The sequence below is a fragment of the Anser brachyrhynchus genome, assembly GCF_964034855.1.
Source record: "Anser brachyrhynchus genome assembly, chromosome: 12".
Taxonomy (NCBI): Eukaryota; Metazoa; Chordata; class Aves; order Anseriformes; family Anatidae; genus Anser; species Anser brachyrhynchus.
The window spans coordinates 11582479-11607775 of NC_137707.1; the positions used below are offsets into that span (position 1 = coordinate 11582479).

At 57.4% G+C, this 25297-nt stretch overlaps 2 protein-coding genes across 4 annotated transcripts in view; both read right to left on the reverse strand.

Moving 5' to 3' along the window:
* CNGB1 (cyclic nucleotide gated channel subunit beta 1) overlaps positions 1-14055 on the reverse strand; it is a 34644-nt gene extending 20589 nt beyond the window's left edge. Inside the window, exons 1-13 of the mRNA XM_080553105.1 lie at positions 12281-14055; positions 10062-10231; positions 9742-9799; positions 9562-9631; positions 9313-9442; positions 8811-8853; positions 8520-8601; positions 8133-8214; positions 5922-5961; positions 5482-5632; positions 5283-5358; positions 4414-4450; positions 790-964 (exon numbers count right to left, since the gene is read on the reverse strand). Coding sequence (XP_080409231.1) covers positions 790-964; positions 4414-4450; positions 5283-5358; positions 5482-5632; positions 5922-5961; positions 8133-8214; positions 8520-8601; positions 8811-8853; positions 9313-9442; positions 9562-9631; positions 9742-9799; positions 10062-10154 — 1037 coding nt within the window. The 5' untranslated portion in view covers positions 10155-10231; positions 12281-14055. The remainder of the gene's footprint in view (positions 1-789; positions 965-4413; positions 4451-5282; positions 5359-5481; positions 5633-5921; positions 5962-8132; positions 8215-8519; positions 8602-8810; positions 8854-9312; positions 9443-9561; positions 9632-9741; positions 9800-10061; positions 10232-12280) is intronic.
* A 4750-nt stretch (positions 14056-18805) lies between these two features.
* On the reverse strand, positions 18806-25013 carry ZNF319 (zinc finger protein 319). Of its 3 annotated transcripts, XM_080553152.1 has the most exons (3): positions 24781-25013; positions 23679-24610; positions 18806-22949 (listed from the first exon to the last, which is right to left on the reverse strand). In XM_080553152.1, the coding sequence occupies exon 3, from the start codon at positions 22566-22568 to the stop codon at positions 20901-20903; it is 1668 nt and encodes a 555-aa protein (XP_080409278.1). In that variant the 5' UTR covers positions 22569-22949; positions 23679-24610; positions 24781-25013; the 3' UTR covers positions 18806-20900. The 3 variants fall into 3 exon arrangements, with proteins under 3 accessions (XP_080409278.1, XP_080409279.1, XP_080409277.1); XM_080553153.1 differs by lacking the exon at positions 23679-24610 and having other exon boundaries at positions 18806-22569; XM_080553151.1 differs by lacking the exon at positions 23679-24610.
* Between the last annotated feature and the right edge of the window lie 284 nt (positions 25014-25297).

The following is a 25297-nucleotide window of genomic DNA, read 5'->3' on the forward strand; positions in this document are numbered from 1 at the left end:
GGGAGAGCTCAGCTGCCCACCACACCCAGTGAGAAAAGGGTGCTGGCAGCAAAGGAGGCTTTGTGGGGCTGGGGTCAGGGTTTCTCAGGGCCTCAGGTTGCTTGCTCTGAGTCTGCTGAGCCCAAAGCAGTGACAAAATGCCCATTGACCGCCATGGTACACAAATGCATCCTCAGAGGTAAAAGGCTCTTTTCATGAAGCACTGGTTCTGGAGAACTTCCCCATGGAGTGAACGAGGAACATTAAAACTACAGAGCAATCCAGTATGTTTCAGCTTCGGTACAGCACACAGGTGTGCATGGCACCTGTTTCAGCTGGAACACGACTTGTGTGGAAGGTCTTGCACTGTTATGTCTCTGCTATCAGTCTGCTGTAACAACCTTTGTCAAGAAGAATCCCAAGCCATTTGGGAGTGTGCATGGAAACCTCTCACCTCTCTGCTGAAATACAGCCTGCCCCCAGCACTGAACGCACTGCATGGTCTAGGAAGGAGCTCCGCAAGAGTTTTTTCGGGCAGTAGAATGAACTATATAGAGAAGAATACAATCTCCAAATCCCATGACAATTGGATGCATTGTTGATGGCAATGAGGTATAAACCCTCTTGCCTTAGGCCAAAATCTGCTTACTGGAAGCCAGGGAAGAGCCATACTTTAGCTGTCCCCTAAGGGCTTGCTGCAGCCGCAGCACGCAGCAGCTGGTGTGTCTGTCCTGAGCCCCCAGCCCAAATCTCAAGGGCAATCGCAAGGAAAAGCAGCTTGCTCAAGCACCTGCTGCTCCCTTTTCCTACCTGGTCTCTTCTTCCTGAAGTTCCTCCTCTATGGGGGGAAGAGGACGACCCTGTGCCACCAGTTCAGCCATGCCCACCCAGGCCGTTGGCTCGTGAGCTACTTCATCGCTCCAGTCGTCATTGATGTCTTCCACAACTAGGTCTGTCTCCACAAGCTCCACAGGGACGATATGAACTGAAATGGGATTGGGGAAAGAAGCAGTGAAGTGAACACAGCCTGTTTTTGAGAGGTCGGGCCATGCCAGAACACTCTGGCTGTGCTGCAGCTGCTGCTCTGCGTTGCAGAGGTGCTGCCATATGGCAGGATCCAAGTGCTGCTCAGCCTGCACAGATCCATGCCGTACTGGTCCTTTCGAGTGGTGCCAGATGGATGCCTTGGGCACTTTTGCCAGAAGGAAGAAGAAAATTTGACATTTTGTACCAAGCATGTCCAAAGTCCCATGAAAACTGCACATATACTTGTATAAAGATGCCTCTGGACTTCCCTAAGCATGTAGCACCCTCTGCCAGCACTAGTCAGTAGGCCACACTTTGATTCTTCTTGCATATCGGTATAAGCAGCCGTGGGAAGAGCCTCAAGTCCCTCTCCTCGGGTCAATACTGGGGGCCAAGGCAGGTGCTCCCCCAGGCCTGCAGTGAACAACCCACGGGCTCTGCTGCGGCGTCGTGGTGCACGGCCCTCAGCCCACGCTGACCCCCTCTGTGATGCCCCACGCCTCCAGAGCTGACCCTGGTCCCTGCGTGTGGGGCAGCCCCGGGAAATGGCCCTGGTCAGCGGTGCTACAGGTGCTGCTCAAGCTCTGAAGGCTGTTCTGAGGCAACAAGCGTGAGGATCTGGCCCTGCACAGGCAGCTCGCTGTGCACCCCACTATTCCACAGCATCACGGGGGGAGCATGTGGCCGGTGTGCGGCTGCCAGAGCAGCTGAGAGCAGAGAGCCCAGCTCAGATCTGCACAGACATCCGCTGCAACTGGTGCTTTCCTGCCTCCCAGGCCTCGCCATCCCTACCCAGTCCTATAGAGACAGGGGGAGGAAGTGCACCCACATAGTTCAAAACCAGTTTATTGTGAGGTCTGACTGACAGCAAAACTCGGGGGAGCTTACACGTCCCCAGTGAAGCTAATAGGAAATGTACACAATTAAATACAGAAAGGCAGGAAGCCCACTCGTGGCATTGTCTGCTCTGTACCATATTTACCAAACCAGCTCTTCACCCAGGACTGTTCGTCTGCCTTTAGCCCGCCCTCCTTACAACTACAGTTATTGTAACAAAGGACAGGAACCACGAAGACAGCTTTTGAAACATGCTGCAACTTTTTAATACACGCTATGAAAACAGGGCAAATACTAAGATGGTATCCTGATACCAGCTGGGCTCGTTATCAACACAGGGGCTGGGGCTCAGTAGGGTTGCTTGGCTCATCACTCATCATTAAGGCTACCTACGGAGTACTAAAGAGATGCAATGGGAAGGTCTGTACCAAACACCTGGCATTTAGAGGCTCCTGCCCTCTCCAGCCCGGCGTGCCCACATTCCCCAAGCCCACAGCCCAGAGCTGGAGGCAGCCCTCGGGCACTGTTCCCCGCCGGGACGCTCCTGCTGCCGTGCTTGGTGCTGCTCTGGGAGGGCTCTGGGGCCAAGCAGTGGCCGATCATGGTGAACTGACACACTCCTCCGCATGAGGAGGCGTTTGACTCCTGCCTGTTTGCCTAGAGGTTATTCTCCTGCATCTGCTGCTGCAAAACAGAACCCTTTCCACCCTCTGGGAGAAAACACTCAGTTAACGGGAGAAAAGCAATGTGAAGCCGTTGTGAGTTTAAAGATCTTTATAAGGTGATGCCACTGAGACAGGAATAGATTTAAAGAAGTCTGTAGGCTTCAGCCAGAGATCTCGGTGGTAAATATTGGCGTGCTGGGGGGGGAGAGTGGAAGTTGAGAGAGCTGGGTGTGCTGTGGGAGGCTGCAGCGAGAGGTTTTCTGCCTCAGAGGTGCCCTGAGTGAAGTTTGTCTGTCCTCACATAAGTTATTGCTCCCATCCAACAGACATCAGTCCCAGCCCTGTCCTGCAAAATCAACAGCTTTGGTTGATGGAGCCAGCAAGGCCAAGAGGGAGCAAGGGCAGGACCTTCCCGGCAGCAGGGGCAGCGGCTACGCTGACCTTCCCCTGGCGGTCAGGGCTGGCCAGGGCCGGGTCCTGCTGCTGCTGTCAGGTGCAGGGAGCGGGGACACACAGCCTCGGGTCCCCGCGCCCCGCAGCCTGGCTGCCAAGGGTCTAGGGGCCTTTTGCAGATTGCTCTTTGCTTTTTCTCCCCCGCTGTGCTTTCTCTGCGAGTTGGTCTCATTTGGTGGGGAAAGGCTGGCCCTCCACAGACTTCGTTTTCCGTTTGTTTCAGAGGCGCTAAGCCCCTTTGCCCCCTGAAACAAAAGGAGAAGGAAAACATTAATGAGTCTGTTGGTGGCTTGGTGCCAGAGCAGATCTCTCGCTCCCTCTGTTTGCCACATTAAGTGATTGGAGCTGCCACCACACCCAGACCAGGCATTAGAGCAGGCTGTACACGAGGGAAGCGACTGCCCTGCTCAAGCTGCGTGTCCTTCTTGCTCCCCTCGTCCTGCTCCGCAGGCAGAGAAATGCCATCCCATGGGACTTCATGCACCGCAACCCTCCGAGGCAGACACTGCAGCCAGGAGCAGTGCTGCAGCGCGCTCCCGCAGGGACGCGTGGCCTCCGCCTGCAACGCACTGCTGCCCGCAGCACGGTCGCCTTCCCCTGGCAGCTCCCACTGCCCACCCAACATCCCCTCCAGGACCAGTGGCTGGGCAGCAGCCATGCATGGCCCATCCGCTGAGGCCGTGGCAGCTTCCCAGATGCTCTTCATCCTGCAAAGCAGCTGGCACGGCGCACAAGGCACCCCGGCGGCAATTCCCACGTGGGCTGCTCACCCCAGGCACGTCTCCTGTCCACGGGCAGGCAAGCAGCAGTGCAAAGCCTGCAGTGTTTCCCAGCAGTGCATATTCATATCTAACATATCTAAACCCCCTGGCAAGAGGAGTTGGTTTTTCTCAGGTACCACTCGAGCCATATCCCACTAGGCTTTGGAAACACCCTTGAGTTCAGCAGCAAATGTGCACCATGGGTTAATGAAGGGCCAGATTTGAATTCACTTGTGCTATGTACTTTGGGCAAATCCCAGCAGCTCAGAAAACATCCTCTGGCACGACTCGAGCACGGACCTTGGTTGCAGCACTGATCTCACAAAGTGGGGTCCCAGGACATGGGAGCCCAGGGCTCTGGGTGCAGCACCTGGGGGCAGCATTCCCAAAGCAGGAGCTCGGGCTCAGCAGCACAGCTCTGCAGAGGGGCTCCGAAAAGCTCCCCAAGTTGCTGCCCCAGGCTCCCCACACAGCAGTGGGCTTCAGCAAATCTACGGACTCGGATCTGCTCCCTGCTCTCGCACCACAGTGGCCTCTCCTGGCTTCTCAGGGGATTTTCAGATGCTCCCAAGCTGACACCCACAACAGACTGGGGCATAAGAGCTGCCCGCAGTCCCTCTTCCTGAACTGCCTGACAACCAGCCGCTGTCCTCTGCAAGCTGAACAGCACGGTGGGAAGAGCAAGCACTTACTTTCTTCCACGGGGCTGAAGGCTGCCGCTGCCGCTCCCTGCCAAGAAGAAAAGTGAAACGTGAGGCATGGTTGGCAGTGCTTCTGCCCCTTTCCCTGGGCTCCCCCGGCCACAGACCCTGCTCTTGCCTCCAAGCCACAGCAACACTGGATCCCCAGCACCATGCTCAGCAGGAGCATTTTGGATGAAACAGGCATCCCCGTTCTGGTTATTTGACCCTGCATGAAACTTCATGGTGCTTTTGGTGTGAGAGCAGGATTGTTCCTGGCACTGGGTCACTGTGGCCCTTTTACCTTCAATGCCCCATGCAGTTTCTGTGGGACAGGCGGGTTCTGCGGGCTTCAGGCACGGTAGTGCTGTGCCACAGGGCTGGACCAGGGGCACCAGGCTGCCCGCACGGCAGTGGAGGGAAGGGCAAGGCCTTGGAGGTCGCTTTGGTGCCAGAGATAGAGAAGACAGTGGCACAGGTGCTGTTGTTCCTCACCGTGGCTCTGAGGCTCAGCCTCCAGCTCCAGCAAGCTGGGGAGGCTGGCACCCCGTGGCAGCGGGGAGGTTGGGCTGCGTGGTGCGCAGAGAGTAAAGGAAAGGACAAAGAAAACCCACCCCGGGAGCTTTCTGGCTCCTCAGAGGGCAAAGCCTGTTTTTCATCAGCTGAACAGGTTGTGGGGGTTTCTCTTGTCCACGGAGCTGTGCGGCAGGGCACAAGCCCGGCGCAGCACAACACGCTCGTGAACCCACCCCAAACTGCAGCGTGGGCACAGCCAGCAGGCCCTTGCACATTTGCCTGTCCCCGCAGCCCCTGCACCACATGGGACCCCCTGTCTTGCACATCGCCTTCATGTCCCCATCGTGTCTATGCAGACTGCGTACCTGTGTGTCCTGCTTCTCCCTGGTCACAGGCTGTGGCATCACCTTCTCCAGCCCCTGGACAAACCATCCAAACATGCTGCCGAGCAAAAACCCTTGTCAGAGCCTGCTTGTGGAGGCTCTTTGTTCCCACCACAGCCCTGCCAGAGGACATGAGCCTCGAGGAGTGCCTGCACCACGCAGAAGGTGCCACTGCATTTACCTGCTGCTGTCCCCAACCAGGGAACGAGGGAGGATGGTGGCCACAGGCTCTGACTGCCCATCCACAGCTGCTGGCTCCACTGTTCCCGGGATGCTCGGCGCAGCTGAAACACTTTCTTTCAACTTCGTCTGGGTTTTAGTCCCTTTTGTGCCTGCTCAGGTTTATTCACAAAGAGAAGGGGGATAGGCAAAGCAGCGATCATCTTATAGCCTGCTGCGGCAGAGGACCAAGCAAAGAAGGGTCACCTCCCACAGCAGAATGGGCTCTGGGGACCTCCCTGGCAGCATCTCCCCTGGGGGCCCAACCTGGGGTGAGGACATGGGCTGCTGGGGGGCACATGTGGGGCTGAAGTACCACGGTGCTCTTGGCAGCCCAACCGGGGGTCCCAAAGACCAAGCATCGCAGCAGGATGGGACAAGGGTCTCCTGAAAAGGGCTCACCTCCTGCCGCAGCTTTGTGCCTCTCCTCCTTCGGCTCTGGCTGCAGAGGGACAGAGAGACAGATGGATGTGGCAAGGTGCTGTGTGCTGCCCCATGCCCTCCCCGGGTCCCAAGGGGACCCCCATGCATGGCCCTGACACACAGGGGAAGGCAGTGGCACGTGGGGATGCAGCTGGCCAACAGCCCCTCGCTGCCGTTCCCCTCTCACCAAAGCAACTCATAGAATTATAGAATCATAGAAGGTTTGGGGTTGGAAGCGACCTCAAAGATCACCCAGTTCCAACCTCCCTGCCATAGGCAGGGATGCCACCCACTAGATCAGGTTGCCCAGGACCTCGTCCAACCTGGCCTTGAACACCTCCAGGGATGGGGCACCCACAGCTTCTCTGGGCAGCCTGTGCCAGTGCCTCACCACCCTCTGAGTGAAGAATTTCCTCCTAACATCTAATCTAAACCTCCCCTCTTTCAGTATAAATCATTTCCCCTTGTCCTGCCATTAGTCTGCCTGGGCAAAAAGTTTCTCTCCGTCTTTTTATAAGCCGCCTAAGTACTGAAAATCTGTAAAAAGGTCACCCCAGAGCCTTCTCTTCTTCAGACTGAACAGCCCCAGATCTTTCTTTGTAGGAGAGTTGCTCCATCCCCTTGATCATCTTCGTGGCCCTCCTCTGCACCCGCTCTAACAGCCCCACCTCCTCCTTGTGCTGGGGGCTCCAGACCTGGATGCAGGACTCCAGGTGGGGCCTCACAAGGGCAGAGCAGAGGGGGACACTCACCTCCCTCCCCTGATGCCCACTCCTGTTGATGCAGCCCAGGATGCAGTTGGCCTTCTGGGCTGCATGTGTGCACTGCTGCCTCACATCGAGCTTTTCGTCCACCAGAACCCCCAAATCCTTCTCTGCAGGGCTGCTCTCAATGAGTTCTTCTCCCAGCCTGTCCTCCAGTCTGGGATTGCCCTGAGGGGCAGCACCTTGCTCTTGGCCTTGTTGAACCTCATTACGTTCATATGGGCCCGATTCTCAAGCCTGTCCAGGTCCCTTTGGATGGCGTCCCTTCCTCCTATTGTATCAACTGCACCACTGAGCTTGGTGTCATCTGCCAACTTGCCGAGGGTGCGCTCGATCCCACTGTCTCCAGCTCCGCACATCCCGAAGTCCAGCCGGCAGGCACCATGACGCCCGCAGCCCTCAGCTGCAGCCCCATTTCCCTGGCAAGGACCATTCAGTGCATACCCCAGGGCTGCTCCTGCAGGCGTAGGCACTGGTTGGACCCCGCAGGTCCTGTGCGGGTAGCACCCAGCAGCACCCCAGCTGCCTTTTTTGCTCTCCTGGGCTTTCCCTGCCCAGGTCTGTGCCCAGGAGCACAGGAGGATGCAGAGCCTGCTCCTCTTTGATCTCTGCTCAGCCTCACTTCACAGCAGCGTTTCTCACTTGCTTTGAAGCTGGCATGCTGGGATGGAGATATTTCTGCCAATGACTCCTGCCTTTCAATAGAAACCTGTTTATTTTTAATCCTAAAGCAGTTTATATGTTGAATTTGCCCTCCCTCCCTTTCTTGTGTCAAGACAATGTTTGGCCTGAATGGGCTGTTCTCCCCCAAAGCAGCAGGAAAACACATCAGGGTGGAACCAAGCAAGGCTTGCAGAAGGAAAAGAGGCTCTTTATGTCTCCCCGCCATCCCTTCCTGAGCTACAAGTCAGTCTTGTGCCTTGCTTCCCACGCCCTTCAGCTTGGAAAGGGGCCCTTTGTCCAGCAGAGCTCCTGGAAAAACTGTTTTCTTCAAAGCACGAGGTAGTGCATGTAACGCCAGTGGTGGGAAAGGCGGGGGTGGGCCATAGCGGGGCCATGGCTGGCAGGAACTGGGTAACGGGGCGTTAGCACACCCCGTGCCTGTGCCCGTGCACTTGAGACCAGGTTTGAATACGCCACTTTGTGAGCACTCTATCAAAGGAGGCATTCTACCCCTGTGATAAACCAAGATTTCCAGGGAAAAGCTTTAAGGAATCTCAAGAAAAAAAAAAAATATGCTTAGGCAACATCACAAAAGCATGACAGGAGCAGGGGGCTCCGAGGTTTCCCTGGCTCCAGGCTCCCCTTTGTACTGGGAAGGGAAGGGCTGGGGGAAGCTCTCCCCCACCATGTCGGGAGACGGGAGCTGCAGCGCCACAACAGCAGGCCCCAGCCCCTGGGGCTGCCCCGGCTGGGCTGTGCTCACCTCAGGCTTTTTCAGCACCTCCGGCTGCGGCACCATTCTCTCGAAGCCCTGCACCAGCCAGCTCAGCACACGTGCTCCTGCCCTGCAGGGAGAGTGCGGCACTGTCAGAGCTCACCCTGCATCCCGCAACCTGCATCCCGCACCCTGCATCCCGCACCCTGCATCCCGCAACCTGCATCCCGCACCCTGCATCCCGCACCCTGCATCCCGCAACCTGCATCCCGCACCCTGCATCCCGCAACCTGCATCCCGCACCCTGCATCCCGCACCCTGCATCCCGCACCCTGCATCCCGCACCCCGCATCCCGCACCCCGCACCCCGCGTCCCCCTGCCCTGGCTCCACCCTGCCCCTCTCCCGCACTGAGGCGATGTCGCACGGAACCCACCAGTCCTCTGCACCCGCGTCCAGACCGGCCTCCGTCTCACAGCCATCCGGCTCGTCCTCCTCCGCGTCGAAGGGGGTTATCTCTGCAAGGAGCAGGGACGGGCAGCTGCAGGGAGCGGGATCTGTGCTCGCCTTGCCAGAAGGGAGCTGGAGCCGGCGCTGCGGCGGGCCCCCAGCCCCTCTCCACACAGCCGAGGGGCCCATAGCTCCAGCGCCAGCTGGCCAGAGGAGATGGGGAGTTCCAGAAAAGCCCCCAGGGTGCTGCAGGCTGTGAGGGCCCAGCCCCCCTTACCCAGCACATCCTCTTCTTCATCCTTGAGGACCTGGACCTCCGTCTGAAAAGGCAAATAGAAACTGTTACCAACCCACCAGACAAACAAGACTCATCCCGGAGGACAAGGAAAGATGTCTGCCCTTTCCCTGAAGGTGGGTGAAGGCAGAAACCCCTGCGGGGCAGGATTAGTGCCTGGAGATGGGCCCATGCTCCCTGTAAGCACTGGGAGGGTGATGGGAAGAAAACCAAAATGCTAAAAAGAAAGAAAAATGAAATGAAATGAAATGAAATGAAATAATAAAATGAAAAAAATAAACTAAATTAAAATAAAATTAAAATAAAATAAAATAAAATAAAATAAAATAAAATAAAATAAAATAAAATAAAATAAAATAAAATAAAATAAAATAAAATAAAATAAAATAAAATAAAATAGAATAAAATAGAATAAAATAGAATAAAACTAGACGCTGGGATGTCAGGGGAATATACCAGACCATTTCCCAGGTCTGCCACCTACCTGGTCAGGAACATCGATGCTTGTCTCGAAGCTCCTCCCGAGTGCCTGCAGCGTCCCTGGGGCCTGGACGGGCTGCGGGATCACCTTCTCCAGCCCCTGGGAGAGCCAGGAGAGCACACTGCCCCCCACGCTGCCAGGGGAGAATCGCGTCAGGCCAGGGGCGGCTGGCAGCAACGGAGGGCTCCCCCTTCTCCCTGCATCCAGCCCCAAGCTGAAACCTAAAATCCATGGAGGGTGCAAGCGCAATACCTCTCAAACACCGATGTTGATGCGGGGACCATCTCCTCGGGCACTGCAAATTCCACCTTCTTTTCCGTTTCTTCAACACCAGCAGGAAAAAGAAGCAGGCTCCTGTCACCACTCTGCATGCATGGCAGGAGACGTTGTGGGTGGCAAATGAGCCTGCGTGTCCCCCGCCACGGGGCTTACCCTGCATGCGTGTGCTGTCTGCAGCATCCCTGGGGCTGCTGGCCTTCCCTGCTGGCACCTGGGGTGGTGGGCGGGAGGGATGGCTTCAGGACAAAGGCCAGGTGACGGCATCCCCGGCTGTGCTTCCCCCGGCCTCAGCCGAAATTAGGCTGCAAGCCCTGGCTCTCAGCATCCCCCCGGCTGCCTCCCAGCAGCCCAGGGGCACGTGCTGTGGCCCCCATCCCTCCCAGCTGCAGAGCATCCCCAGACGCTGGGGCTGGGCGCAGAGGTAACGGGCACCTCCCCGCTGCCCCCGCTCCCCCAGCTGGGTCCCTGCTCACCTTGGCTGGCTCCATGACCGGGGCTGGGGGGCTCTCCTCCATCAGGCACGGCGCGGGGGGCTGGGGAACCACCCGCTCAATCCAGCCCAGCATCCCTGCGCCCAGTGAGGACAGGGCTCCGTCCGGAGACCTTTCGAGCAGGTCCTTGTCTTCCTTCCTTCTCCCACGTCCTGCTCGGTAAACGCAGCGTTGCAGCACAGCCAGACCAAACCCGTCTCAATGCCACGACCCTCATCGTTGTCACAAGCCAGCTACCCCCTCTATTTTAAGCTCACACACTCAGCAAAACTTGCTGTTCCCAAATGTAATCACTCATTCAGTTTTTCTCAGCTTGCAGGTTGCTCCTGCAGCATAATCCTCCACAGCTAGGACTGCACAATGAAACTGTAGCAGATGCTTCAATGAGACAGTGATGCTTTGTTCAGCGTCCTCTACGCTCCCCTGAACACTAAATTCATTTCCTCCGAGGAGAAACTACAGCAGCTTTAGCAGAATTTTCTTACGGGCGAGTCCGGGCCCCGACACACATAGCTCCCCATTCTGCCTCTCAGAAACGGCTTTGTTCCAACATCTTTTAGCCATGTGGGATGTGTTGAACAAGTTCCCAAGGCACTTTCTCACCCAGCCTGCTGCAGCACGGTGGCCCCTGGTGGCCCCCAGTGATGTCCAGTACCTGGGTCCTGGGGAAGGCAGCAAGGGTGGACAGGCCTGGCATTTGCTGGCAACTTGATGGGGTGTTCAAAAATAAGACATTGAAGAGCAGTTATTCAGCTGCTCAAGCCCTGTTTGCTCACTCTTTTTGGGTCTCTCACACCTCCTTCTGGTGTGACTCCAAGCCTGGGTGCACCACCAGGCTGCATTTGCTGTCCCAAATTAGAGGCTGAGCACACAGGTAAAAAGCCGGTGTGCGACGAGTGATGTTGCTGCTCAGAGTCACCTTCGCTGTGATGCTTTTCTAGGGGAGAAGGCCTGTGGGCTCTTGCCCAGCTCAAATCGAGGACGTCTCCAGATGCTGCCTCTCCAAAGAGGCTCTGCCTGAAATTCCCTGGAACTCCCTGGAAGCTGCTCGGCGCTGGCTCCTTGCACTAAGAGCCTCCAGCACCCTGCTCATCACAGGCAGGTTCCGCTCCTCAGAGCCCCCTGTGTCCCCAGCCTGGAACAGCACGTTTGTAAAACCCCTGCAAGGACGCCCAATGGCCAGAAACAAATTAAGAAATTGCCTTTCACCTCCCGCTGGGTATAAGGGATTAAAGGGCTGCAAATAGCAGCATTACCCAGGAAGAGTTGGGCAAAGGGGACAGCAAGGAAAACGGGGCAGTGCCATGCAGCACAGGGGCATTTCTGCCATGATCTGGGACATTTCCAGCTCTTGCAATAAGCCCAGGGAAAATTTACACAGCTTATTACAAACAAACCCAGAGAAAGCTTCCCAGGGCTGGGGGAAGCCCCCTGTGCCAGCCAAGTCTCCTCCTTCCTCGCAGATACAAAGCTGTCGCTGTTGTAAAATCCCAGAACCTAAGCCTGTCCTTGCACTGGAACGAAAGCGGGGCAGTTGTGCATCCCCCAGACGCTGCTTGCTGCAAGTCACACAGGCAAGTGGCCAGTATTTGCCTGCAAAGTGAGGGCAGACCAGGCAGCTGGTGCACAAATGCTGCATGCAACTGCCCCGCATCACAGACATGGTTCCAGTGCCAGAACGCCCTGTGCCCCTGGCTGGCCGTGCTCCGGGATTTTTCTCCCCTCCGATATCAGAGGTCAAATTCCCCCGTGTTACCCAACCCCAACACCTTCCAGAGCTCCTCGCCACAAGGCTGTGCCCCCTCCCACACTCATCCCCCGGCTCTGCTTTGGAGGATCGAGGCCCTCGCGGTATGCAGAGGTGGCCCTGCAGAGCCCCCGGCTGTGTCCCTGGCACCAGTCACTTGCCAGCTGTGGCCAAGCCCCTGGGCGCCCCACACCCCAGGAACCCCCCGGAGATGTGCAGGCTCCCACCGCCCCCAAGCCCACCCCAGCCTCGCAGGGCTCTGCGGGGATTAGCACCACGCTACCTGCAAATGGGATTACCAGCACCAGCTGTCCCCTACAGCCCGGCTCCACAGCTCAGCTTCCAGCCCCGACCCCACCTTGGGAGCTGAACGGTGCAGAGAAAACCCCCAAATGGAGCAGATAAGGGTGTCCTAGAAAGCCCGTGAGCTGCCAGTGCTGCTGCAGCCACTTACCCCCAGGGCTACCCCGGCGCTGCAGGGTCCTGGCCGCTCACCCAGGTACCTGGTCCTCGCAGGTACAGGGACTGGCACGGGTGGCAGCGGGGCTGCGCGTGCCCTCGGCGTGGTGCGAAGAGGAGTCCCCAGGGGCGAGGTGCCTGTTGCGCTGCCGCTCGTTCCCAGCCTGCAGGATGTGGGGCAGAAGGCAGCAAATCTGTGCCGGGCTGGGCTAAGCCTCCCCTTGCTGAGCCTGCCAATTGCTGCTTGATCCGTTTACCTCCGGCCCTGCGTGACCAGCAGCGTCTCCCAGTGCCCCTAATCTCTGCTGCAGTCACAGCCGTGGGGACGCAAAGCCCCGAGGTGTGCGCGGGGTTCGGGAGCTCGCTGCCCGCCACGGCTAGCTTGGTGCCAGCACAGCACACCCAGGCGTCCCAGTCCTGGCACAGCTTTGCTGCGAACTGAAGAGAGCTAAGAACAATCATCCCCTCCCCAGCTGCAGGTATCCCCAGCACTGAGTCCTCCCCCTAACCCCCCCGGGGTCCCTAGCCCTCGGTGCCCATCCTGCCTGGTCTTGGTGCTGCGGAGTGAGACACACACTCCCCATCAGTGCAGCCCACAGCATGGCCCTGAGGACCCTGTCTGCAGGGAGAAGCTTGTGGGGTAACGCTTAATATACCCACACTTTTATTTAAGTAACCAGGTGAGCAGAGCAAGGCTCTGTCCAGCCCTGGGAGGACTCGGGAAGTGACAGGAATGCCCTCGCTTCGCAGGGCAGGGCCTGGGGACCCTCTTCTATATGTGCAGGGGTTACTTTGCCTTCGCTGCAAACGTGTGGCCAGGACAGACCTGCCTGCACTGACCCTGGGCTCTGGGAGAGGGGAGCTGGACTTTTGGGGCCACGACGCCTGGATCTCACCAGTGCCCCGCACCTCGTCCAGTGCAGCCCCCAAGGAGCTGCAGCCAGAAACCTCTCCCAGACAGCAGCGTGCAGGCAGCCCCAGGGAGGGCATTTCCCCACCAGCCCCTTCCCCATCCCACTTTTGTGCCGTGCCTGCCGTTCCCTTGCAGATGGCACACAGGTGATGAGTGGGGCCCCGTGCAGTGCAGGGAGCTGGCCCCGTGCAGAACCCGAAGCACAAGGTTCTTGGGCTCATGCTGCTGCCCGTGCCCTCCTATCCGAGCGGCAGAGGGGCTGGTGACAATGGCATCCTTCGCCAAGCAGTGAGGACCTGAGCCAGGCAGCCAGCGGGAGGGGGAAGCACCCGACCTCACAGCTTTCTGCTGGGGAGGGATGCTGAGCCATCCCGGGAGAGGCAGCCCGGTTTCCCCATCCTGGGGGGCAGCTCAGACCCCCAGCACCTAGCCAGGAGAGGACCTGCTCCTGAGTTTCCAGCACCCACGGCATGAGTTGTTCGGCCGCTCCCATGGGATCTTTCACCTTCCCAGCCACCCGCGCCACCTCCAGCCCCAGTGCTGGGCTGCAGGGCTGGGAGATGTGCTGGGGGCTGGGGAGGACCCAAGGGCCAGGCGGCAGCGATGCAAGGCCCTTCCTCACCAACAACAGAAAGAAAACATCCTTTCAAAATAAGTTGTCTGCGTAACTGGGTGCCATGGAGCTACCGGCTCCAGTCGCACAGGTCCCTGCATCCCCAAACACGCAAACCTCTGTGAAGGAAGAAAACCGACAGCCCGCGTGCCAGCTCCCAAGGAGCACTGGGACTGGCATGACGTTAAAGTGGCTTGTTGCCCCTGCAGCCATATGGCCAGCAGGAGAGACACAGGTCTAATCCCTGCTCCCTCTGGGGCACAGCCTGGCCCTCCTTGCAGGAGGCTGCCCAGGCCCCACCTGAAGATGCAGGTCTGCCTGCAAGGCCAGGTGACACAGAAGATGGGGGCCAGTCCACGGAGACACTCTGAAGTGACCTTTGGAGGCTCATGCTCACTGAATCCTGCACCGATGGGTCCAAGAGAAGCAGCATCTGCTGACGACCAAACGTGCACCTCCTCTGAGTGCCTTCACTCTGCAGATGCCCCATCTTTGCGACGGAGCTGCCTGCAGAAGTCTTTGAAAAAGAAAAGGAACCAGACCTTAAGACAGCTCTCGGTGCAGTGCCGAGTTCCTGCACAAAGCTTCGGCCAGCATCCCACATACAGGGGCTGTCACGGCCAGAGGCACAGCGCTTGCTACCCCAGAAGCAGCCAGATGGGCAGGACGTTCCACCAGCAGGGAACGTGACACCCAGGCCGCTACAGCACAGCCCCAGCCGTGCAGGTGGGCTCGTCGCTGAGGCACTACTGGCGAGGGGCTCTGCGGGACCAAGTGGCTGAGCTCCACCACTCACCAGCCGGAGGAGCTCAGACGGAGGAGTGATGCAGAAACTTCTCAGAGCCACTCCCAGATCCCGAGTGCACGCTGTCCCCGCTCTTCCCTTGGTTTCCCGTTTTTGCCTGATGTGGCTGGTTTTCCACCACACAAATGCTGCTGGGGGCAGGGGACTCGTGGCCAGGTGGCCCAGGGCAGGACCGAGGGCATTGGAGCTACGTGATCAGGTTGCTTAATGCAGCCCTGACCTCCAAGGACACATCGCGCTGGTTCCTGCTGGAGATCAGCTGCGAAGGTGCACCGGTGGGTGCCTGGGAGGAGGAACCAGCTCCTTGCAGACGTAAGCACCTCCGTGTCCGCACGCAGGAAGCTCTGCCTCTTGCTCTGCGTCCTGCCCCTTCCCAAACCTTGCACTGGAAGCGCCTTCTCGGTGATCTGGACACAAACACGCATCCCACCTGGCGTAGGTGGGGATGGAGCAATCTGCCTGCAGTGACCAGGCTCCTCTTGCTATCACAGGATGGGTGCGTGTGTGTGCAAAAAACGTCTCAGAAAGCAGAAACAGTTGTGCATGGGACTGGAGCAGTCGGAGCACAACATGCCTCAGCTCCTGCCGCCCAAACCCTCACTCACCTCTGGCAGAGAATCCTACCTGCTTCTGCCCCAAAGCCCTGGCAGTGAGCTTCCCTCCCGGGAGAGAGTGCTCTGTCTCTAACAGAGGCAAACCACATCTCAGATTCTTCCTGCTTTTGCTTTTGGCCAGCGGAGTCATGCCTATAGCCCATGTCTCAGCTCTTGTCTACCAGAGAGATGCGCCATCGCTTCTGAAACAGTTGGGGAGGGGAGGAAGAAAAAAAGAACAAAAAACCAAGCAGAGCCAGACAGAGCACAAAGCCAAGGTAGGCAGTGCCTTGCACAGTGCCTCCCCTCCAGAAATCTTACGCACCCACAGGAAAGTATAAATAACTATAAATTTATTAGTAAAGCAAAACCATTTGACACTCACACAGAAGAGCAGGAGGTGTTAATACAATATATATATACACACACACACGAAGTATCATTCTAGATACACACGGGGAGCAGTGTTAAAGGCACTGCAAGCCACACAAACCTCATCACCCTCGGTCACAACCTCCCACGGCCCTGGGAACTCAGCCAGAGGCACAGCCGTGGGTTATGAGGAGCCCCGGGACGGCGCCGGCCCTGAAAATCCCTCAGCTCCACAGCCCCGAGCAACGGGAGACAAGGGGCCAGCTCCCTGCTGCAGCCCTGCTGCCCTGCACGCTGCGGTTTCGCCGTGGCTGGAGGCGCTCGGGGGGCTCGTTGTGCCTCGACACCTGCGTGCGTGCGCAGGAACCACGCAGGGTAACCCAGCGCGGGGAGAGCCAGGCTCTGAAGAATGACAACCAACAGGTTTCTCGCTTTGTTGGTTAATACCCAGGCTCTGGTTTCAGACTCTAAAAACCCAAGAGGAGTGCAGAAAGTGCTCTCCCTCCCTCCAGGCGGTGCAAGGCCAGGCGTGAGCTCCGGGAGAGGCCCCAGATCACTGCCGGAGGACGCTCTCCCCCTCAGCCCCACTCCACGGGCCCCAAGACCAGAGCGCACATCTTTCCGCCCAGATTGCAGGGACCACATCTGCTCTCCGGCGTGCCCACGGGGGCAGTTGGGCATACCTGCAGCCGGGGGCTTCTTAAGCCAGCGCAGCGGCTCTGGGCAAGCAACAGTGGCAGCCCACGGCAGCACCGCCACGGTTTCTCCCCAGGAACATCCTGCAGACCTTTGCTGCCTCAGCCCCTGGGCTCAGGGACGGGGCAGAGGGACCCGCCGTGGCCACAACGCTCCCTCCCTGCTGCTGGTTTCCTGCAGCTCTGCTCCGGCTCAGAGCAACCCTGCAGAGCCCCCTGAACCGCAGATCCAGCCCGGCAGAGCCCAGGCTGCTGGGTGGGGGCGTTGCTCGCACTGCCAAGCCCTGTGAGACCGAGATGCTTGGCCTCCCTGGGGGGAAGGACCAGAAGCACCCACTGGGTTCCAGTCAGATTTGGGTCCCGAGCACCCGACTCCATCATCAATGGTCTGGTTATCACCTGGAACAGCCTCAGGCTGGAGGAATCTGGGGGGAAGGGGAGTGGGAAGAGACCTTACAGAAACAAGCGGTTGGAATGGGAAACGGGTGAAAAACCACTGCTTACAAATAAAGAACCGAACAAAAGGCAAGGAAGCCTAGAAGGTCTTGCAAAAGTATAATCAGAATAGCTGCAGAGGGGAAGATGCTGAGACACAGACAAAGGCATCCTGTAGGCAGCATAAGGGGAAGTGAAGATCGGAAAAAAAACCACAGGTAACAGACTGCATTCTTCCTGGGGACCGTGAAGCCACGGGAGCAGCAGCCATAGAGTGGATTTATCTCTGGGACAACATCCAAGCAGCCTTTAGCCAACCTAACTCAGTCCCCTGCCATCTCCCAAAAGCTGTCCTACGCTCAAGCCACCTGCCTTCCCCCTGGGGAGACCAGAAGTGGGCGACCATCCACTTGAAGATGCCATTCAGGAGCAACCATCCCCTGCTCCAGCCCTTCAGCATCCTTGGAGTCTGGCAGCCAGGTCCTGCAGGCACACACGAGCACAGAGCCCTGGGGCTGACGGTGCCAGCTCTGGAGCGGTGCCTCTGGCAGGTACCGCATGCTGACGAGTGCCACGTGAAGCCAAGCAGAGGCGGTGCAAAGAAGCCTGAAAGTCTCTCGAAATAAACATCAGAACTGAAGTGCAACGCAGACACAGAGTAGAAACGTGTTTTACTCCAAAGAGGCTTTGGACACAACTGCTCTTTGGTTTGAAGAGGAGACCCCGGCAGTTAACAGAAACCCTTTGCAGTGTGATGTCCCGGGGACACCCGCCTTGCCTCCCTCCCGGCTGCTCTTCTGTTCTCATCACTTCTCACCCCGTGGTAAAAAAAAAAAAAAAAAAAAAAACCAGAAAACATGACCTAAAGGCACAGCCATGGAGATTAACCTGCTCCCCCAGTAACCCACAGTACGAAATAACAGCTTCCAACTAAACAATCTCCTTAGAAAAATATACTCGAGGCTACCAGCAGCCACTCAGCTGCTGGCCAGCCAGTGAAAGGGGCAAGAATACCCCCCCGCTCACCTGCGCCCAGGGCTTGCGGATGAAGCCCTCGCCGGTGCTGCCGCAGACTCCCACTGGATTTCAGCTGTCACAGGGCAGCAAACAAGACCAGGAGACCGGGTCACCACAGACCCATCGGCAGCCCTGCCTAATGCTGATCTGACGTTGCATGAAGGTGTTTCCAAGCCCAGAGGCTTAACAAATAACATGAAGGAACTCCGCAGGGAATGCCCAAATGCAGCTGACCGGGTTTTCTGATGAGCCGGCCGAGGAGCCCCGGCTGCAGAGTGCTCAGTGCCTCCGAGCAGCCTGGCCTCTACCCAGGCACCAGCTTTGAAGAGGCAACTCCAGACTCACCCCTTCCGAGCTCCCTACAGCATCCCCTCTCCCCCAGGCACAGTCCCTCGGGTGAACGGCCCTGCTCACACTCGCCCTGCTCCACGTGCTACTTGGCTGTTTCCAGCTCCTACGCTGAACCAGGGATCCTTGGGGTGCACCGAGGGCTTTCTGTGCGGCCCCACAGCAGCGGAGCACAGGAGCACCTGGCCGCGGTCCCTGGGAGCACTGGGACCAAGGGGATGTGGCAGCTCCAAGGCAGGCAGCTGCTGCAGGGGCACTCAGGCCTCAGGGAGGGAAGAAAACAGTACAAAGACACTGCTCCCACCACCGCAGCAAGTCCGGAGACAGATCCTCGACTACCTTTAGCTGTAGATTTTCACTCACTAACTCATGAGCTGGGTCAGAGGTGCTAGGTGTTCCTTCTGGGTCTCCAAGGAACAAGCACACTTCTGGTTTTGGAGCTGTCAACGGTGACCACATTTCAGAAACTCAGGCTTCGGTTTCCTGGCCCAGGACCTGAGCCTCAGCCAGGGAGGCCTCCATCACCACCAAGCCCTCCTCCAAAGACAGGCTGAGCCTGCCTCTGATTAATTTTTACTCCTACACTTAAGCATACACTGAACTTCCTATATGTTAAATAGCAAAAAGAAAAAAAAAAGGCTACCTAGAACCAAAGAGTTCTTTAAAAATCCAAGTTACTACATCTTTTTTTTTTTTAATTAAAAAAAATCCAGTATGACATCAAGTTAAACTATACGGTATTTCTTTAATGAACATTAACAAACTGCTTTAAAAAAAGGCAAAAAGAAAAACAAAAAAAAACGCAGACAGAAAACTTGGTAGGAAGTTCTACATCTCTGAGGCAGCATGAAGTAAGATGAACATCGGTCCCTCTTCCTTGGGCAGCAGAGAGCAAGGTTTGTTTTAAACTCCTTAAAGCACACGAAGAAGACGGCCCCAGGGTCAGACCTACCGCTGGACTGTCCCAGCCCCCATGGAAACGCGCATTCCTGCTCTGTTCTTCCTCAGTGCTGGAAATGGAACAGAAAGCCTTTCTCCACCTTTTAGGTTAGTGTCCTCTATCAGCAAAGCAGGCACAGCCCAACTGTGCAAGGCTAACGTGTTTAGACCTGCTGTGGATATTTTTTTGAACTTACTCTAATCACCTGCACAGCACAAGGGCAATTTATTGGCTGCCGATCACTTATTACAGCTAGCCAAAACACTCCTCCTCGCATGATGGCCAGCCAAGATCACGGAGAGGCTGTGGTTGGCAGGGACCTCTGGAGATCATCTACTCCAACCTCCCGCTCAAGCTGTGTCAGCTACAGCAGGCTGTCCAGAACCACACCCAGTTGGGGTTAGAGTATGCAGGGTTTCAATACTCTAGCATCTCCAAAGATGCAGAGGGGAAGGCTGGTGAACAACTACTAAGCACGCCTCAACCCTGAAGGCATCTAACTGGCATGTAACGGGTCTCTTGGTTGTGAGAAGCCATCAAAATCCTGCAGAGGAAAACACCTGAGGCTGCATCAACCTTGCTAGGGGAAATTTATTTTTAAGTGATGTTTACAAGAACTGTGCAAAATCTGAAAAATACAGAAGAGGTAAAGAAAGAGTAAAGGGGTAAAACAGGACTTCCGCAAGAGGGTAAAAATACACTCCTCCTTTACCCACTGCTAGCCTTCCCCTTCCCACAGAGCTGACCCCACAGGCCGGGAAGGATCCTCCCAACTTGCTCTGGACAGAACTGGCTCCCCCCGGCAAATCAGGTGCCCCAGCGCACCGCACGGGTTACCATCAGGGATGGCTGAGACCATTTCTAACGACGTAGGTTATTAGTAGTGTTCACCTCACCCCTTAGTGTTCGAGTTGCCGGGACATCCCTTTGCCTGACCCCCTGGAGGCATGCTCGTGGCCCAGGCAGTACAAGGAGGGAAGGGGCCTAGAGGCTGGAGGTACTTCTTCCCAGGGGAGTGAGGTCCCTCACGAATAAACATGTCAATGCCGGGCTCCTGGCCAGGAGCACCAGCACGGGGACTCTCCTCGCCACGCTCTCCAGTAGCACGCGGCACTTGTTACCCTTCCCCTTGCTGCTGCAGGGATGGGGTGCAGGCAGGCTTGCTCAAAACACTTCCCAAGTGTGCCAGCCAGCGACTGCAAAAGCAGCAATGCCAAAGTGCATTTTGGAGCTGTGTGGCCCCATGGCTTTTCCCTTTCTACAGCCTAGAAAGAGGGAGAGCAGGGGAGATCGAGGCAGTCAATAAATGCCAGTGATCTGAAAGGGTCCTCTCAAGTCACTCAGTTGAGTTTGGAGTAACGAAGCTGGGAGATCCCAGCGGTGGAAACCTGCTATTTCCTCAGCAAGCAGCGCACATGGGGAGGAGGGAGGGCTGGCTCTGCCTTGTTCCCAAGCACTCTCCAGAAGGAGTCACCCAGCCCTCTCCGCTGGCCTGACCAGGCAGGACAGGGGAAAGAGGCCACGTGCGAAGGACTGCTATCCGCAGGGGGCAGCTGAGCTGAGACCTGCCAGCTCCCAGCACTGGAACTCCAGGTACAGCGTGAACTACAGTCCAGGGGACACCAGGCAACTGCAGGCATTGTTTCCTCTCCCCACCTCCCTCCTTTCCTCTCCACCCTCTGAGCTTTTCGCACCATCCGTCAACCCCTGCACTACGGGTGGGTACCAGCCACAGAGGCCAGAGGAAAATCTACCTGACTGCCCACTGTACCTCCCCCTTCTCCCACAGCTCCCTGGAGGCCACCTACAACTGAGGAGAGGGAAGGGGAGGCCAAGGCTCGGGAGCATCACATGCAAGCTGAAAGCCATCGAAGGGCAGAAGGCTCACGGCAAGCAGGCAGCCACCTGGTAGGCGCCCTCAGCCGTGTGCTGGACACTGTGCTCCTGGAGCAGGCCCAAGTCCAGGAACCGCTCCCCACACCACATGCACTTGTACTGCTGCTCCCGGGCGTGCACGCTGTGGTGCTTGTTGAGGTGCTCACGCTGCTTGAAGGCCTTCTCGCAGGAGGGGCACTTGTAGGGCTTCTCACCCGTGTGCACGCGCCGGTGGCGCTGCAGGTCCGAGGCATACTTGAACCGCTTTTCACAGTCGGGGCACTTGAGGGGCTTCTCACGGGCTGGGTCGCAGCGGTGCTGCACGAACTCAGAGGAGGAGAAGAAACGTCTCTCGCAGAGCGTGCACTTGAGCGGCTTCTCCGTGCAGTGGGCTAGCTGGTGCTTCTGCAGAGCTGAGGCCCGCTTGTAGGATTTGTTGCACACAGCGCACTTGAAGGGCCGCTCTGCGTTCTGCACACACTTGTGCCGCAGCAGCTCTGAAGACTGGTTAAAGCCTTTCTGGCACACGTTGCACTTGAAGAGGTTTTCTATGCCGTGCACATGCTGGTGGTACACCAAGTGCGAGGGCTGCACGAAGCCCTTCTCGCACAGGTTGCACTTGAAGGGCTCCTCCGCCTTGTGCGTGCGGCGATGGCGCATGAGCGCGTACTGCTGCTTGAAGCTCATCTGGCAGAGGTCGCACTTGAAGGGCCGCTCCTCGCTGTGCGTGCGCTCGTGCTGCCGCAGGTCCGAGGGGCGCTTGAAGGCCTTCTGGCACTCGCCGCAGCGGAAGGGCCGCTCCCCGCTGGGCGTGCAGGGGTGCTGCAGCAGCTCTGACGACTCCTTGAAGTGCAGTTCGCAGACGTTGCACTTGAAGAGGTGCTCTCCCGAGTGCGCGTACATGTGGCGCACCAAGTGGGAGCGGTGCTTGAAGGTCTTCTCGCACACCGTGCACTTGTAGGGCCGCTCCGAGCTGTGCGTCCGTTTGTGGTGCACCAGGTGGGATGACTGGCTGAAGCTCTTGTCGCACAGAGTGCACTTGTAGGGCTTCTCACCTGTATGGATGCGCTCATGCCGGGACAGCTCCGAGAGGTGCTTGAAGGTTTTCTGACAGATGGAGCAGCTGTAGGGCTTCTCCGAGGGATCGAGAGGCTGTGAGTGCTCTGCCTCGGGAGGCTTGTAGGTCTTCTCGCAGATAGAGCACTTCATGGCATTGCCATTGTGGACATTGTGGTGCTGTGCCAGCGAAGTGAGCAGAGAGAAGCCCATCTTGCACACCCCACACACAAAGGGCTTCTGCTCCACCTGGATGCACTGGTGTTCGAGCAGGTCAGTGGCCTGGTGGAAGATCTTCAGGCACTGCGTACACTGGAAAGAGCGGTCATGGCCTGGCAAACACTGGTGCTCGTGGGGGTTGGAGAGGTGAGTGAGGTCATGGCCACACACCCCGCACTTGTGGGACGGCTCTCCAGCCTGGATCGGGGCGTGCTGGTGGTGCTGCAGGCTCGGGTCCGGCTGGAGCAGGATGCCGTACACGGCACAGCCCAGAGGGTTGTCAGCTGTGCCGGGTGGGATGGAATGCTCTGGAAGGGTGGCTGCCCCAGCGTGGTGCTGCTGCGGCGGCGGCGGCGGCGGCTGCTGTGGTTGCTGCTGTTGCTGCTGCCAGCTTTCTGACATGCTTGGGAAAAAGAAACAGGGTTTTAGCAGTGACAGCTTCAGCTTCTCGGTTGAAAGGGTTCAAGTAAAAATAAAAATTGAAATTATCCAAGATCCTGATTCCCTGTCGCTGATCCTGAAATCGAGGATAGGAAATCCAGCACGCAGCCAGGATCTTAGGAGGCAGGGAGGCTGAGATGCCACAGGCTCCTCTTTAGACCAGCAGAAGTTCTTTGTGAACTACGTGTTCTGTTTTTCCGTTTCACCTTTTTTTTTTTTTTGGACAAAAGAAAGGAAGGTAGAAGGAAGTGCCTTGAAGACAAGAGGAGGCCCTTTTCTGTGCTGGTTGTGATATGTCACATTTGGGAAGGCCAAGAGATGCAGCCCAGGGACCAGCTCTCTCTGCAAGGAAGAAGATAGTTCACATCAGGTCTCGGAGGACAGACGGACAGCTCTTTAGTCAAGGCCCGCTCACGGCTCACTTTGCAAACTCTCCTGCACCCCTGCAAGGCGACCTGGGAAACGGCACAGGGGAGCTAACCAGAGCCGGAGCGCTGCAAGCTGCTGTCAGAAAAGCCAGGCCTGCTCAACAGGGAAAGGGATGGGCTCTGCCTGGCCAACCCAAACACGTGTTTGAGTGGTGAGCTCTTACAAGAAGCAGCCTCCGTCAGGCCCAGTGCTGGCAGCGCAGCACACCGTGCTGCTGTGTGCCGCTGCTCGCTGGTCACCCAACCTCCCAGCCCGCTTGGGGCACCGGCTGAGAACATCTGGTGACACATCACCAGCTCCTGCTTGAGCCTCCAGGGAGGCACAGGCCAGAGGGTGTCTCCCTGACCGAGCAGCTCTTCTGTGACAGCCACCTTGACTAGGGAGAGCAGCAGGAGTTTGCTAGTTACGATTTCTACTCGTGTTTTTAGATTTTTTTTTGCATAAAAACATTTTCTTTCTGAAAAACATGCAATGTACAGTCTGACCAAAACGCTCGACAGGAAGCTCCCAAACATCTGCTGGGGCAGCTCTAACGGGGTGAACACATTCACTGCTCTCTCCGCATGGGCTGATGTATGCCAAATGCTGTGCACTCAAAAAGCTACTAGGTAAAATTTTACAGGTATCAGAGCAGATTCCAACCTGATCCAAGCACAGCTGAAACAGCCCAGTGAAGTTCTTCCAGTTCTCAAACTCCTCATGAAGCTCCACTATCAGGCACATGAACCATTCACAGCATCAGATGAGGGAGGTACTCGTGAGGTTCCCCCCTCTACCTGTGGCAAGTGTAGACTAGGAAGAACCAGAGAGCTCAGGGAAAGGTTTGCCCTCAACATTGTCCTACCCGCAGACAAAACACAGAACCCACAGGTCTCATGCACAGCGCTCCCCGTGAAGATAAAAGAAGCATTAAAGCAATTGTTTGGCTGAACCTTCCACCAAAGTGTGGAATAACTGTACACCGGAGCACAAGAACTTGTGCCAGACACACTCCCTGGCTTTAAGGCATCACAGGGTTTTCGCTCACTGGAAAGTTTTGGTCTTTCTGGAGACGCCCAATAAAACATGATGTCAACTTAGAGAAGAGTTAAATCCACAAGTGAGCAGCAGGTATGAACCATGCCAAAACACCTCAAGGGAAAAGATGCATCCAGGCCTTGGTAAGAAGCGGTAGCTGGCACCCCTGGGCCACAGTCCCCTACGCCCTCAAGAACATACCTATTTCTGTGTAAAACAACCTGCCTCCAGCCAGCATAAGCAGAAACTTTGGTCTTCTGGGAAGGGGTTTATTTTAAGCTCAATAATGGGTGCCAGAGAAAATAGCTTCTAATGATCCCCATCTGCCCCCATACTCTGCTGAGACTTGACTACACCTCACAGTTCGGGCAGCAGTGGCACACGCGTCTGCCTATAGTGACACTGAATTACTTTGTCCTCCAGCACAAACTCAGGCAGGAAAACACCCAGACGCTCCACCTGCCAGGGCACGGTTTGCCACCAGGATCTCCCGTTTCAGTCCTCCGAGGCTCACCTTGACGTCTGACACGACGGGAGAGCTTTGGCAGTTACAGTACCTAGAAGAGGAGACAAAAAAACCCCGCATCCCACCGCACGCACCAGTCACTACCTTCCCCCGCAGCAGCAACGCCACAGGAGCGGAGGCAGCACCCCAGACCCTCCGGGCCGCCGGCCTAACGGCGAGGAGAAGCTCATACAACCCCAGGAGAGAAGAACAAATACCAACCTGTTCCACCAAGTGCTCTACATAGATAACCTCGTTAGCGCCAGCTCCGCGTCTAACTCATCCCTCCGTGGGAGGTACGAAGCGGCAACCATTTAAGGCGAGCACACGGCGCAGAAGAGGTACTTTCAAACTGCAGAAGCGGCGCGGCCCCCTCCGGCATGGTCCGCTCCCAGCCCCGCTGCCGCCCGGCGACCCGGGCCTCGCCGTGCCGCCTCCCGCAGCGCCCGGCCGGGCCTCGGGCGGAGCCGCGGGACCCCCCTCAGATGCCGGCCGCCGGGCAGCGCCGCAGCCCCAGCCCCAGCCCGAGCCCGCGGCCGGGCCCGCGCCGCCCCTCGCCTCTCCCCATGGGACCGCCGCTCCGAAGCCCGGGTCCGGCCGGCCTGCGGGCAAACGCGGCGCGAGGGCAGCCGGAGGCCCGGGAGGCCCCAGCCCCGCCCGGCCGGAGCCCGCCCCCGCCCCGCCGCCGCGTCCCGGCGAGGCCCACACAAAGGGCGGCGGCGGCGGCGGCCGGGCCCCT

Coding starts and splice junctions, on each gene's coding strand:
- ZNF319 (XM_080553153.1), bottom strand. CDS start 22,568: ATGTCAGAAAGCTGGCAGCAGCAACAGCAGCAACCACAGCAGCCGCCG.